This window comes from Elephantulus edwardii, unplaced genomic scaffold (assembly GCF_000299155.1).
Source record: "Elephantulus edwardii isolate Elephantulus edwardi_28Jun2011 unplaced genomic scaffold, EleEdw1.0 scaffold00238, whole genome shotgun sequence".
NCBI classification, from domain to species: Eukaryota; Metazoa; Chordata; class Mammalia; order Macroscelidea; family Macroscelididae; genus Elephantulus; species Elephantulus edwardii.
Genome location: NW_006399988.1, coordinates 4,316,572 through 4,330,207, shown reverse-complemented (window position 1 = coordinate 4,330,207; position 13,636 = coordinate 4,316,572). Strand labels below are relative to the sequence as shown.

The 13,636-nt window shown below is 43.3% G+C and overlaps 1 protein-coding gene across 1 annotated transcript; it reads right to left on the bottom strand.

The window, feature by feature from the left end:
* Window positions 1-12,259: 12,259 nt before the first annotated feature.
* Window positions 12,260-13,267, bottom strand: LOC102851781 (growth arrest-specific protein 1-like). Its single transcript, XM_006898879.1, has one exon. It carries the CDS (start codon window positions 13,250-13,252, stop codon window positions 12,260-12,262), a length of 993 nt encoding a protein of 330 aa, XP_006898941.1. The 5' UTR covers window positions 13,253-13,267.
* Window positions 13,268-13,636: the final 369 nt, after the last annotated feature.

Below are 13,636 nucleotides of genomic sequence, written 5' to 3'. Positions count from 1 at the left end.
ACCATCTCTGATACACCCATCCCGATTACCCTACTCACTGAATCAATCCACCTCATAGAGGGCCTTCCCCTCCTGCTCTGTCCCTTCACCCTTCCAAGCATGATGTCCATCTCCAAGGACCAGTCCTTCCTTACAACATATCCAAAGTATGTTAGACAGAGCCTCAGAATCCTTGCCTCCAAGAAGCCACCCGGTTTAACCCTCTCCAGGATGAATCTGTTTGTTTTCCTAGCAGTCCATGGTACCCTCAATATTCTTCTCCAGCACCACAGCTCAAAGGCATCAATTCTCCTTCTATCCTCCCTAGTGATTGTCCAACTCTGATGTATAACAAGTGATTGCAAAGACCATGGCCTGTATTAGACGCACCTAGCTTCCAGAGAGACACCATTGCTCTTCAGTATTTTGGAGAGGTCCCTAACAGCAGACTTTCCCTTCGCAATACGTTTTTTGATTTCCTGGCTGCTGTTGCCAAGAGTGTTGACTGTGGAGCCGAGCAAACTAAAGCTGTGAACAATTTCAAACTCTTTGCCATCCATCCTGTTGCTGCCAATTGGTCCAGTGGTGGGAATCTTTGTCTTCTTGACATTGAGCCTTAATCCATACTAAAGGCTGCAGTCCTTGACCCTCTGCACCAAGCACTTCATGTCCTCCTCAGTTTCAGCAAGCAGAGTTGTGTCATCTGTATTATGCAGATTGTTGATAGATCTTCCACCAATCCTAATGCCACACTTCTCATAGAGTCCCCACTAACACCCAAAAAATCCATCACTCATCTGTCAGTTTGCCATACGGTGGTGTCTGTCATTTTGCTGTGAGGCTGGAGGCTGTGCCACCAGTGTTTCAAATATCAACAGAATCACCCATGTTTCAGCAGAGCTTACAAACTAAGAAGCAGGACTGGCCACTCATTCCTGAAATAATATATAGATGAGAATTAAAACCATTGAGTAACTCTGAAACATTGCTCAGTACAGTGCTGAAACATTATTTGCTAAGAAAGGCACTAAAAAGCCCACTAAAGGACTTTAGTTTGCTACTGTGGCATTATTCAAAATAAGGAGAAAGAACTACAAACTTTCATTAATAACTGGAATATCTATATGTATGCAGTCTGAATCTAGGAAAATTGATAATTGTTGAAAATTAAATAAAACATCCAAATCACTCTAGATTTAGCATTGCTACTGTTACTATTATATGTCAGAAACAACTCAGAGCTGACCCTCCAGCAGGTTTTCAGAGGCAGTAAATTTTATGGGAGGAGATTAAATATCTTTCTCCTGTGGAGCAGCTGATGGATTCAAGTTACAAGCCTTTGGTTTGGCAGTGCTCCTTATCTACTAGGCCAGGAGAATTTCCTGTGCTAGGCACTGTATTTGTTGTTACATATTTTCAAGTTGGAACCAGTCCATACCTGACCCTTGAGCAGATTTGCAGAGGCAATAAATTGTTGAACAGCTGGTAGATTCAAACCACTTGCCTTTGGGTTGTTGACAGCACAACTCCTTATCACTAAACCATCAGTGCTCCTCATCTCTGTTATTGTTTGTTGTTGTTAAGTGTCATCGAGTTGTAAGTGACTCATAGTGACCCTGTGAACTGAAAGGCCTGAACACTTGTATAACTTTCATCCTTTGTCCAGGTTCATAGGGTTTCTGGAGGCAAAATATTTCAGAATTGGATGCGACTCCTGCTTCCAAGCTTGTTTTAATCGAGGAGCTCCACCAAACACTTTACACCATGGATAACCATTATTGCATTTGACACATCAGTGTCACAGTGTTCAGCTTCACAGCAACCACGAGTTACCTCTGTACAGCAAGTGGACAGACCAGGGCTATATGACCTAGAAGAATGTTTGTCTACTTTCCATAGTAAATATTATTGGAGCCAAATATGATGATTATGCTAATGGGAAATTATCTTTAATAGTCCAGTAACCACTATTTACCAGCTCCTCATATTAGGTATTATTATTGTTTCTAAGTGCTATATGGATTGTAGTTCAACATCAAGAAAACAAAGATTCTCTCCACCGGGCCAATTGGCAACATCAGTATAGATGGTGAAGAGATTGAGATTGTACACAGCTTTAGTTTGCTTGGTTCCACAGTCAACGCTCTTGGTAACAGCAGCCGGAAAATCAGGAGACAAATTGCATTGGGAAAGTCAGCTGTGAGGGACCTCTCAAAAGTACTGAGGAGCAACAACATCAGGCTGGAGACTAAGGTGTGCCTGATCCAGGCTATAGTCTGGCATATTTGAGTCCATTGCTACAGTCACTGTGTCAATACATCTCATTAAACACCATATAATTTAAAGTAGGGAAGGGTGCACATTAGTGGTGTATCCATTCTCAGTATGTATTCAATCTGTATGTTGAGCAAATAACCCATGAAGTTGAGCTCTATGAAGAATAAATTGGCATTAGTATCAGAGGAAGGCTCATCAACAACCTGTGATATGCAGATGAAACAACTTTACTTGCTCAGTGTGAGTGGGACCAGACATGCTTGTGGCAGAAGAAAAAAAGACTACAACTTTCAATATGAATTGCATCGTAACATTAAGAAGAAGACAAAAATCCTTACCACTGGGTCAGTGGGGAACATTATGACAGATGGAGAAAAGAATGAAACCCTTAACAATTCTATCTTGCTTGGATTCACAGTAAACACCCTTGGTACCTGCAATCATGAAATAAGGAGACATACTGTTTTGGGCAAGTCATTGTCAGGGACCTCTCCAAAATACTGAAGAGTAATGATGTCAGTTAGAAAACTATGATGTGCTGATTCAGGTCATGGTCTTTTCAATTACTTGCCATGCATTTGAGAACTGGACGATGAATAAGGATGACAGAAGAAGAACTGATGCCTTTGAACTGTGATGCTGAGAAGGGTTCTGAATATACCATGGACTTTCAAATGAACGAACAAGTATGTCTCGGAAAAGGTGCACCTGGAGTGTTCCTTACAGGTAACAATGACAAAGCTTTGTCTCTTTTACTTTGGACATATTACTAAGAGAAGGTATTCCTTGGAAAAGGATGTCTTGCTTTGAAGGGTGAAAAATCAGCAAAATAATGGAGGATCACCATAGAGATGGATCGACATGGTGACTAAAATAATGGGTTCAAGTGTATCAGGATGGTTAGAACGACATGGGATAGGACAGGATTCAGATCTGTTGTTCATAGTTTCACTATGAGTCGTATTTCATTCAGTGGTACCTAACAACAACAGTAACAACTGTTCTATAAAGTTAAGGAAAGGGTAATACATGAAATCATTGTTTCATGGTTACCAGGGATTGAAAGGGAAAGAGAAGAGATTATAATTTAATAAATAGATAATTGTTTTTGTTGTTAGGTGCCATTGAGTTGACTATGACATATATATATATAGACTTTGTGAACAGCAGATATGAACCTTGCACGATCTTCACAATCTCCATCATTCTTAAACCCATTGTGACTATGTAAATCGATCTCATTGAGGATCCTCTTGTATTTTGCTGACCCTGTACCTGTCTTAGCATGCTATCTTTTTCTACAGACTGGTACCTCCTGACAATATGTCCAAAGTGTGTGAGACCATGTTTCACCATCCTTGGCTCTAAAGCTGGTTGCACATCATCCAAGATAGATTTGTTTGTTATTTTGACAGACCATGAGATATTCAATAATGTTCACCAAATAGATAATAAGTACATCTTATGGTGGGTAAAGAGAAAAACAATAATTAAGTTATGCTTAATACAATGTCACTAGAGAAAGGGAAGACACAGAGTTGTAGGAAATATGGAAATCAGAATTACAGGGAAGGAGTGGAAAAAATGTGATTACATTGTTGTTGTTAGGTGTCATTATTATATATTGGAGCGATTTTGATAATTTTTATTTTCCTAGAGATTGTTATCACCATAATTATTATTAGGACTATTCTATTAATGAAGTATATTTTCATGATATATTCAATGATATTTCCTGATTATTAAAGTATTCATAGCTTGATCTTTTAAGCATATTGATAAAGAATTATCCAGTATCAGACACTTTGTTACTCCTTGCTTATGACTCATTTCAGACCTCTTGACTTTATCTCATCTCTTCTCAGATCTCTTCTAGGTTCTTCAATACCTAATTGGTTTTTTTCTCTAGAGTCTCCTTGAGTGTGTCACTCTGGTTTAACTCCACATGTCTAACTTTTCATTGAGCTTCAGCCTGGTAGTCCGTTGCTTTAGTTCACTACCACCTGACTGCCCTGCTGTTGTTGTTATGTGCCACCACCAAACAAACACCACCAAACAAAACGCCAACCCCAAAACAAAACAAAACAAACAAAAAACAAAATAAAACAAAACAAAAAGCAAACAAACCATCAATAAGACCAGGAGCTGTTTTTTTATTTTGCTTTTTAAAGGGTCTATAAAATTGACAAATCACTGTTGTTGTTGTTATGTGCCATCGAGTCGTTTCCTACTCATAACGACCCTATGCACAACAGCCCTAAACCCTGCTCTATCCTGCGCCAACTGCACCGCCTCTGACACTCCCATCCCGATTACCCCAGTCACCGAATCAATCCATCTCATAGAGGGTCTTCCCCTCCTGCGCTGTCCCTCCACCCTCCCAAGCATGATGTCCCTCTCCAAGGACCCGTCCCTCCTGGCAACATGTCCAAAGTATGTCAGACGAAGCCCCAGAATCCTTGCCTCCAAGGACTTCCCTGGAGGTCCTTAAAGACCACTTTCCTTTGTAGTCTCCAAATCAGAATGAAGATAACACCATCTGGTTTTCTAAGCTTGAAACCTCACAGTCATATTGTTCTCTGTCCTCTCTGAATGCTATAATTTTGAAAAGTGAAGGTGCCTTGAATCTGACTTCTGTTTTACTGTCATTTCCTATTTCAGGCACAAAGTTTGTCCATTGGTCCCAAATAATAGCCCAGCTAGTCTAGCTGGCTCTGGTTTTTATCCCGTAAACCCACAGTGCACGCTGCTCAAAATGGAGGACTTTGTGGGCTGTCTGTTGTGAACTCATCCCCATCACAACCATTGTCAATGCTAGCATGACATTCAAGACTTCCATGATTAACCATTTTTTCAGTCAATCCCTGCATTTCCTACCTTAAAATTTGAGGATAATAATTGAACACATATGCATACACACACATGGATGGTCTCTCTATGGAAATGTTTTCTCACCTTTCTCCTTATTGTTATGTGCTATTGAGTCGCTAGTGATGTTAGGTACAAGAGCCCTAAACACTGTTCTATCCTGTGTCAACCTCACTGTTTCTGACACACCCACTCTCATTGTCTCAATCACTGAATTGATCTATGTCATCGAGGGTCTTCCTCTCCTGTGCTGTCCCTCCACTCTCCCAAACATGATGTCCCTCTCCAAGGACTGGTCCCGCCTTACAACATGCCCTAACTATGTCAGACAAAGCTTCAGAATCCTTGCCTCCAAAGAGCAGCCCAGTTTCACCCTCTCCAGGACAAACCTGTTTGTTCTCCTAGCAGTCTATGATATATTCAACACTCTTCTCCAGCACCACAGCTCAAAGGCATCAGTTCTCTTTCTAGAATCCTTAGTCATTGTCCAGCTTTCCAATGCATAGCATGCAATTACAAAGACTATGGCCCAGATCAGGTTCACCTTAGTCTCCAGCCTGATGTTGCTCTTCAGTACTCTGGAGAGGTATCTCACAGGTGACTTTCCCAGTGCAATTTGTCTCTTGATTTCCTGGCTGTTGGTACCAAAAGTGTTGACAGTGGAGCCAAGCAAACTAAAACTGTTAACTATCTCAATCTCTTCACCATCCATAATGATGCTACCAATTGGCCCAGTGATGAGAATCTTGTTTTCTTGATGTTGAGCTTCAATCCGTATTGAAGGATGTGACCCTTGACCTTCTGTAGCAAGCACTTCAGGTCCTCCTCAGTTTCAGCAAGCAGGGTTTTATCATCTGCATAACGCAGGTTGTTGATGAATCTTCCATCAATATTGATGCCACATTCCTCCTTGTACAACCCAGTATCCCGGATGATCTGTTCTGCATATAGATTGAAAAGGTATGGAGAGAGAATACATCCCTGGTGGACATCCTTCCAGATTTTGAACCATGCAGTGTCTCCTTGCACTGCCTCTTGGTTCAAGTATAGGTTTCACATTAGCACAATCAAATGTTCTGGGATTCCCATTCTTCCCAGAGTCAGCCACAGCTTGTTGTCATCTACATAGTCAAAAGCCTTTGTATAGTCAATGAAGCACAGATAGACATTCCTCTGGTATTCTCTGCTTTCTGTCAAGATCCATCTAACATTAGTTATAATATGCCTAGTACCACGGCCTCTTCTAAACCCAGCCTGCATATCTGGCAGGTTGTGTTTTTAGACTTAGCTTCCATATCACTTTTCCCCAAAAACTTTTCTTATACCCAATGCTGAGCCAAGCCATCTTCTCTCATCTCTCACCTTTTTAGGATTATAGACATAAAGTTTAGTGATCAAAAAACCTTAGCTTGATGTTTATTACAGAAGGATGCTCCAAAGACATTTCATAGCCAGCAAATTTCTGTCAGGTAAGAAAATTAATTAGGTTAAAATTGAAAATTAGATGGCTGGTATTTAAGGATTCAGTCCTCCTTGAATGAAAACGTGCTTATTTTGCTATTTAAAAGTTAAATATAATTAGGATTTAGTTGTAAGATTACCTCATTTTTCTACTTGAAGAATCCAAAAATTCTAAATATAAGTATAGACATAAGCTTGTGAGTGCACACTTATAACCAGAGCACATAAGTATATTCATAAAGTCTAGAAACCGAGGATGTTATTTTCTTTTTTGTTACAGATTGAAGATACCCTCAATGATGCTGTGTAGAGTCACCTGGCTGTATATCTTAAGAAGCACTATGTTTCCTAATGGGGAGCATGGCAAGGTTCCCTGTCCAGCATCCCTGAAAGTAACTGAGTCTGAACAACTCCATAAAGTTGAATTTATGACCTTGTTAAACTACCAAAATATTGTTTGAAAAAACATAATATAAAAATTATTATTTATGATGATGAAACTTATGCTCTTTCAATAAGAGATGGAAACAGTCTTTTTAACTCGGTGGCCCACCCTCCTGATTCCTTAAACTCATATTGCACTGAGTTTGGAGGTAGACTTACAAAATATCAGCTGAAAGCTCTCTCAGAAAGCAAATCTTTCCCACATCCTTCCCTGCAGTTCCTCTTCAAGAGGTGTCAGCATGGCTGAAAGAATGAAGTGGCTGCACATTGTTTGGCCTGTGCTATTATGTGCTTAACATTTCCATGACAAAAGTGCCACTCGACTTCTCCCCGATTAATGCAGCGCGAGGACTCTTGTCGTCCTTTAATAAAACATTGTTGAAATAATTTATTTAGAGCCCCTGGTTACTAGTGGGAGAATTGACTATATTTGTGCCAAAATTTAGTGTATACAGTTCACTATTTTATAGTAGATCATTCTGTTATTTAAGAAATTGATTAAATAGATGTCTTAGAAGGTATTTATGCTAATAGCACATTATTTATGTCATTCAGATAGTCAAAGGTGACCCTTTTCAACTGTCTACCAAAGACAATGTTTTAAGCTGAATACAGTAACACGTAACATTACTTAATTCACAAGGTGCTGAGAGTCACTGGGAACCCAGCCCTGCTGGAAGTTGTCTTTGACCATGAGGCATTTGGAACTTGACGTTCCCAACAATTTTGTTCTGGGTAGCTGGGAGAAGTGGTCAATTGACAAAGCTTCTCATGTTCTCTGGCGTGAGAGGTTCTAAGCAAAGAAACTGTGCTTTACCTTTTACAAATAAGAAAGAAATTAATAAAATTATGACAATGTCCACAGTGACCTCAAGAAGACAGTAATGAAAAGGCAAAGCTTACAAGTATGGAGATTTTTTTCAGTGTCATGCTTGGTACTTCTGAATGTTCTCATGGTGATTGTTCTTTTAGTCAGAGCTATTGTCCCTTTCCATAGCATTGATTTTGACACTGGTTTTGATACAGTTAAGCACAGTATAATTGTGCCAGCAAAAAAGTTGATGGTTCAATTCTACCCCAATACCTTGAAAGACAGGCCTGCCATTCTGTTTCCCCAAAGCCCAGTCTTGAAAATCCTGTGGAACCTTTTACTATGCACACACGAGATCCTCATGAGCCTTAGTCTATATGACATAACTTTGGGAAGAGTGTTGCTAATATAAACATAGGCACACAGCTGCTAACTTAAAGGCTGATGATTCAAACCACCTAGCGGCTCCATGGGAGAACATCCAATGATCTATTGCTATAAAGATTGCAAGAAAGAAAATCCAACAGGTCAGTTATGCTCTGCCACATGGGGCCACCAGGAGCAGGAATTGACTTGAAAGCATCTGTGATAGCATGACATCACAGGTAGAAGAGGGGGTGCGAATGAGAAGTATGATGTGAGACAGGAAATCTTATTTCTCTTGAAATCCTCAAGATAGAGATGTGGGTCTTCTTCATCCGCATGGATGGACTTCAGACACCACAAACATATGAGTCTGGACACTCCTTAAGTTTGTGGCCAATTGGTCCAGGAGCTGCTCCTTCCCTACAGGCCTTTGTAGTAGCTCAACCTGGGAACAGGATGGCCTGCCTGGAGGAGCAGTAATCTTCTTTGTAAGCTATTTTTTCCACTTCATATATGTGTATTGCTCATATATATTGCTATATATTGTTAAAAATAAACAGAAACCTTATATCCATTGTGATGGTATACAAAAGCTTTGTTGTGTGCTTGGCTGAGCAGTGGAGCTTGAACCTCCTTCTATTTTACTGTATGGTCACTGTCAGCTCAATGAACTGCCTCCTTGTTCTCAACCATTGTCCCACACTCCCTTAAACATTTGTCACTAAAGTGCCTCCAAAGACAAACTGTCACTGAGAATTCAAACCTGCTAACTGGCGAAATGGGAAAGGCTTTGAGGACACATAATTTTACAACAAATCTAAAAAGGATTCCTTTTGCCCTCTGATATGGGGGTAAGGGGACGCCTTTTGAGAATCCCAAGAAAAGCCAGATATTTTTCTCTCATTAATAGTACTTCCGGGCCTTCTCAGCAAGACATTTGAGACAGCCAAATGCTCCAAATTCCGATCCCCAGAGCAAGTGAGGTAGTACAGATGTCAACATCTGTCTAAGTCTTTTCTGCCTAGTTAATAGCAACACACAATTCCAGAATAGTCAGCCTTTGCTTCTAATATTCCAGCCAACTTGAAGAGTCCACAAGGTTTATGCCAGGGTGAGGCTTGTCCAGGAGGTCCTGTTTGTAATGGCTTAAATGAAATGAAGCACCTATCAATGTTCACTTTCTTTCAGGAAGCAGCATAAAGCCTCATGTTCTCTCCAGAGCCAGCAGTGTTGATTTATGCCAGGCAGATGCTTTTGACAGCACCCTGTAAAATCAAGTCCTGAGTTTATTGTAGCAGTTAATTATCAGGTCTTTTCCAGTACTAATGCTCTTTGCCTCTTGCGGGGTGGGTGGGTGGAGGGGAACCTGGGGGCCTTTCACTAGGCAAAGATTTAACTTTTAGTAAAAAATGTGTTAAAATGACTTGAGACAACTTAAACCTATTTAAGGAGGAAGCCTGAAGGATTGCTAACTCACTTTGTAAAGAATGCTTTACAAGTCTCTCCAAATAGCTTTCTTTGTTCTCTTCTCAAGGAAACAATGCTTTCAGCTTTGTTTTAACAATATGTTTACTTAACCATTCAGGTGACTTGATTGTAGTTCCACACCATCCTCACACCAAGTGTTTGATATTACAACCATCAGGCTTTCTGATGCCAGTCAACTAAGAATCTAACCTAAAATTCACTAAACGTGACTTAACTCCCTCTATAGAAGTTTGGGAAAAGATCAAATTAAAAGCTAGAACAACCTAGCAAGTAGAGGTAGGAGTGGGTAATGGAAGCTGAAAGAGGGCACAGTTTTGTTAATTACTTTAGGCAGCAGAGAAATTTGGTCATGTTTTCTCAGCACATGTTAATATCAAATAAAGAGACAGGAGATCTTGCTAATCTGTCCACCCCTCAGACAAAGTTTATTTGTGGTGACTTTTAAACTCCTGACTTGCCTCCCAATCACCACGTTTAAAATGAAAAGCTTTAAGTAAACATCAGGAATAGAAGATAAATAAACTTTTCCCCCCTTGCAAGTGCCTAGCTTGGCGAGGTTCAAGCTCAAATCCCCAGAGGACCAAGCGCTCTCTTTTGTGTTAATGTTTAAAAGATTTTCCAATGCCAGGAGTTTATTCCTACTGCAAACATTTCTATTTACAAGGTCAAGTGTATCAGCACTCGACACAGCTTAAGAGTGTAATTATTTATCTAAGGGCGTTTGAGTGTGGAGCAGTAGCTCTGGCAAGGACCCAGCCTTCAGCCTGAGCTAAACAACTACTCACAACAATATTACAAGCTTTGGCAATTGTTCTTCTCCCCAGTGTGTTTACTTTTACCCGCCCCAACCCTTTGTAACAAAATTTTGTACTTTTTCACCAAAAGTGTGAAAATGACTTTGAAATCTTAAGTCTTGTAGCTTTCCTAAACCCTATTTATAACAAATGTTATTGACACTGTGTTAACTGGAAGAATGTCCAGTAGCTATATAGAACATATTTGGGGAGTGTGTGTGACAGGGTTGTCAGTTGAAAAGGGAGGGGAGTGAAGACGCTAATTGTGATTTCTCTTAACCATGAGAGCTAATGGAGGGCAGTCAATTATATTATTTTTAACTGCCTCATTTACAGATGCCTAATTGTTCATTAAAGGCAGTCATAATAGCCCTAATTTCTTGTACAGTATTTTAATTTCAGCTAATGGTTGATAGATTCTCAGTACCCCTGCCTCCCTCTTCACCCTTCATCTCACTTATTGGCTAACCACAGAGTAAAGTCTGGAAAGTAACTACACCATAGTCATTACAAAAAAGTCTTTACTGATGTACATATTTTAATAAAACAAAAAAGGTACACAAAAGTTATTTAAAACATAGGCTTTTAAAAAAAACCAACAAACAGCAACCCACAATGTCTATAAAAATACAAATGCTTAAGGCAGTTTGGAAATGCATTCATCTCTACGATGACCATAAATTCTCTGGAGAGTAAGAATGTTAAGTCACATCTATAAAATACACTATACACTGCCCTGGAGCCAGCGTACACGTGACGATGGACTGTAGTGTGTCTCCTGCTGGCAGAAGAACTCTGTACTTTTGTGGAGTGTGTGTATCATGATTTAAAATTTTAAAAATAAATTATTTCCGAAGCATACAATTTATAAAAATTCTATATACAAAGTACAACTGGTAATAAATCCCAGCTTTAAATACACTTTATATACGATTTACCAAGGTCTAGCACCCCGATAGCAGCAGAGGCAATACATTTTCTCAGTCCGTAAATTTGTACACATGATTTCTTGACGCAAAGAGCAAAAATGAAAACAAAACAGGCACCATAAAGAGGCTTTTGTAGGTGACAGGGTAGAGCTCTTGTAAATAAAAATGTTGCATTGTTACCACCACTGACTTTTTAAGTCAGCATTCTTTTTTATCTTAAAAATATGCTCTAAAAGATCAGAGTGGTCGAAATTAGAGCAAGCTCAAAATTATCCAAAACTCATTCAGGAAAATTAGTACCCAGCCACCTGACCTTACAGCAAGCATGCACTCCCCTCTCTCCCTCCCAGTCACGAGGACGTGCGCGCAGATACCACGCGTGAATGAATGAATCCTAACTAAGACCTGAATCTGTTCACCTAAGATCACCATCTCTGGTCAATCAATACAACTTTATATTGGCATCTCCCTCCCCCCCCCCAAAGGTGTTAGTATGGCAGTTCTTTTGCAAAACAAATTTCCTTCAAATTCTCTGTTCCAATCCTTGAGAATAGGGACCCTTAGACTCACTTGGCACCCACCCTTCAGAACTAGGGGCCCCAGCTCAGGCCTCGCCGGGAGTTACTCCACTCTCTGCAATTCCCCGCAGTCGGAAGCTACTGGACACACGACCAGGGGGTGTAGAGCCCTCAGTGGGGACGGGCGGAGGAGCACAACGCGAGTGGCAAAGGCGTCGGGGCATGTGGGACACCGGCGTGGCAGAGTCCACTTTGGAAAAGTTCCGGAAAGAATTACTAACTGTCCCTTCGGTCGGTCCTACCGCTGCGTGGTGAGTTGCGCGGCTACCAGAAGGACCGGAGCAACAGCAAAATGGAGGCGAGCGGGGTCCAGGCGCTTCGGGGCGCGGCGAGGCCGCCACTGCTCCGGCGCCCGGACCCATAGGGAAAGTCGCCGTGGCCGCCTGCCGCCACAGCGCCGCCGCCCGGGCGAAGGACGCCTTCGTCATCGTCCAGTGGCTGCTCGCCGCCCGCGACCCCGGGCCGCTGCTCGTCGTCATAATCCTCCTCGTAGTAATCGTCCAAGCCCCCGTCCGAGCCGCTGCTGCCCTGACCGTTGCCCATCTCGGCGCCGAAGCATAGGCGGGCCATGTTCTCCTTGACCGACTCGCAGATGGGCCGCTCGAGGCCGTCGCACACGCAGTCGTTGAGCAAGGCAGCTTTAGGCACGGTCAGCATGTCCTCGATGACCGTGCGGCACTCTTCCGTGCAGCGCAGCCCGTTGAAGAGCTTACCGCAGTAGGTCAGGTAACGGCTGAGGGCCAGGTTGCAGCTGCTGTCGCGGTCGCAGCGCCGCCGGGCCTCGGTGCAGCCCATGACCCCGCCTGCTCCCGGACCGCCCGCGCCACCGCTCGTCCGCGGCAAGCAAGGCTCTATGGCGCGCTTGGTGGACTTGCAGTTCTCGTCCTGCGCGCAGTCACAGTCCTCGAGCGCTGGTCCGCGGCGCGTGTGATTGAGCTGAATGAGCGCGGAGATGCAGTGACTCGGGCAGCGCCAGCGCGGCGAAGCAGCGGCAAAGGCGGCCCCCGGCACGTCGCCCCCGCGCTGCGCCAGTATCGGTGCACACGCCTCGGCGTACTGGCTGTAAGCGTAGCTGCACTCCGGCTCCCCCTGGCACTGCAGCAGCGCCTGCCAGCAGATGAGGCGGCGGCCGTGAGCTAGTCCGGAGCCCGGCGGCGTCCAGCCCAGCAGCTGCAGCAGCGCCATCAGGCACAGCCAGGCGCCCGACAGAGTGCCTCCGCGGGTCCCGCTGCTGCTGCCCAGTAGCCTGCCCACCATCGTGGGCAGCGGCGGCCGCCGGGCGAGGAGGGAAAGGGAAAGAAGGCGTTCAGTGCTGCGGGCGCGGAGCTGGTGGAAAAGTACGTCCAAGTCCGGGCAACTTCTGGCATGAGCGTCTTCATAAAGCCATTCACGGTGCAGACTGGTGTCCCGCTGGCAGCAGAAAGTCGACCAGAAGGCTGCGGAGTCTTTCTAGAAATGCACCACTGCCGGGAGTCCCGCTCTCCAGCGAGGAGGAAAGCCCTCCGAGGAGGCCCTTCTGGACAGGCGGTGTTCACAGCAGCGCCGGGAGTCCCCGGAGCGCGGGGCTGCGGCGGGGCTGCAGAAGCGCGCGGCGTCGCGGGGGCATCTCGCGGGGCTCGGCGCCGGCAGGTCCCTGACGCG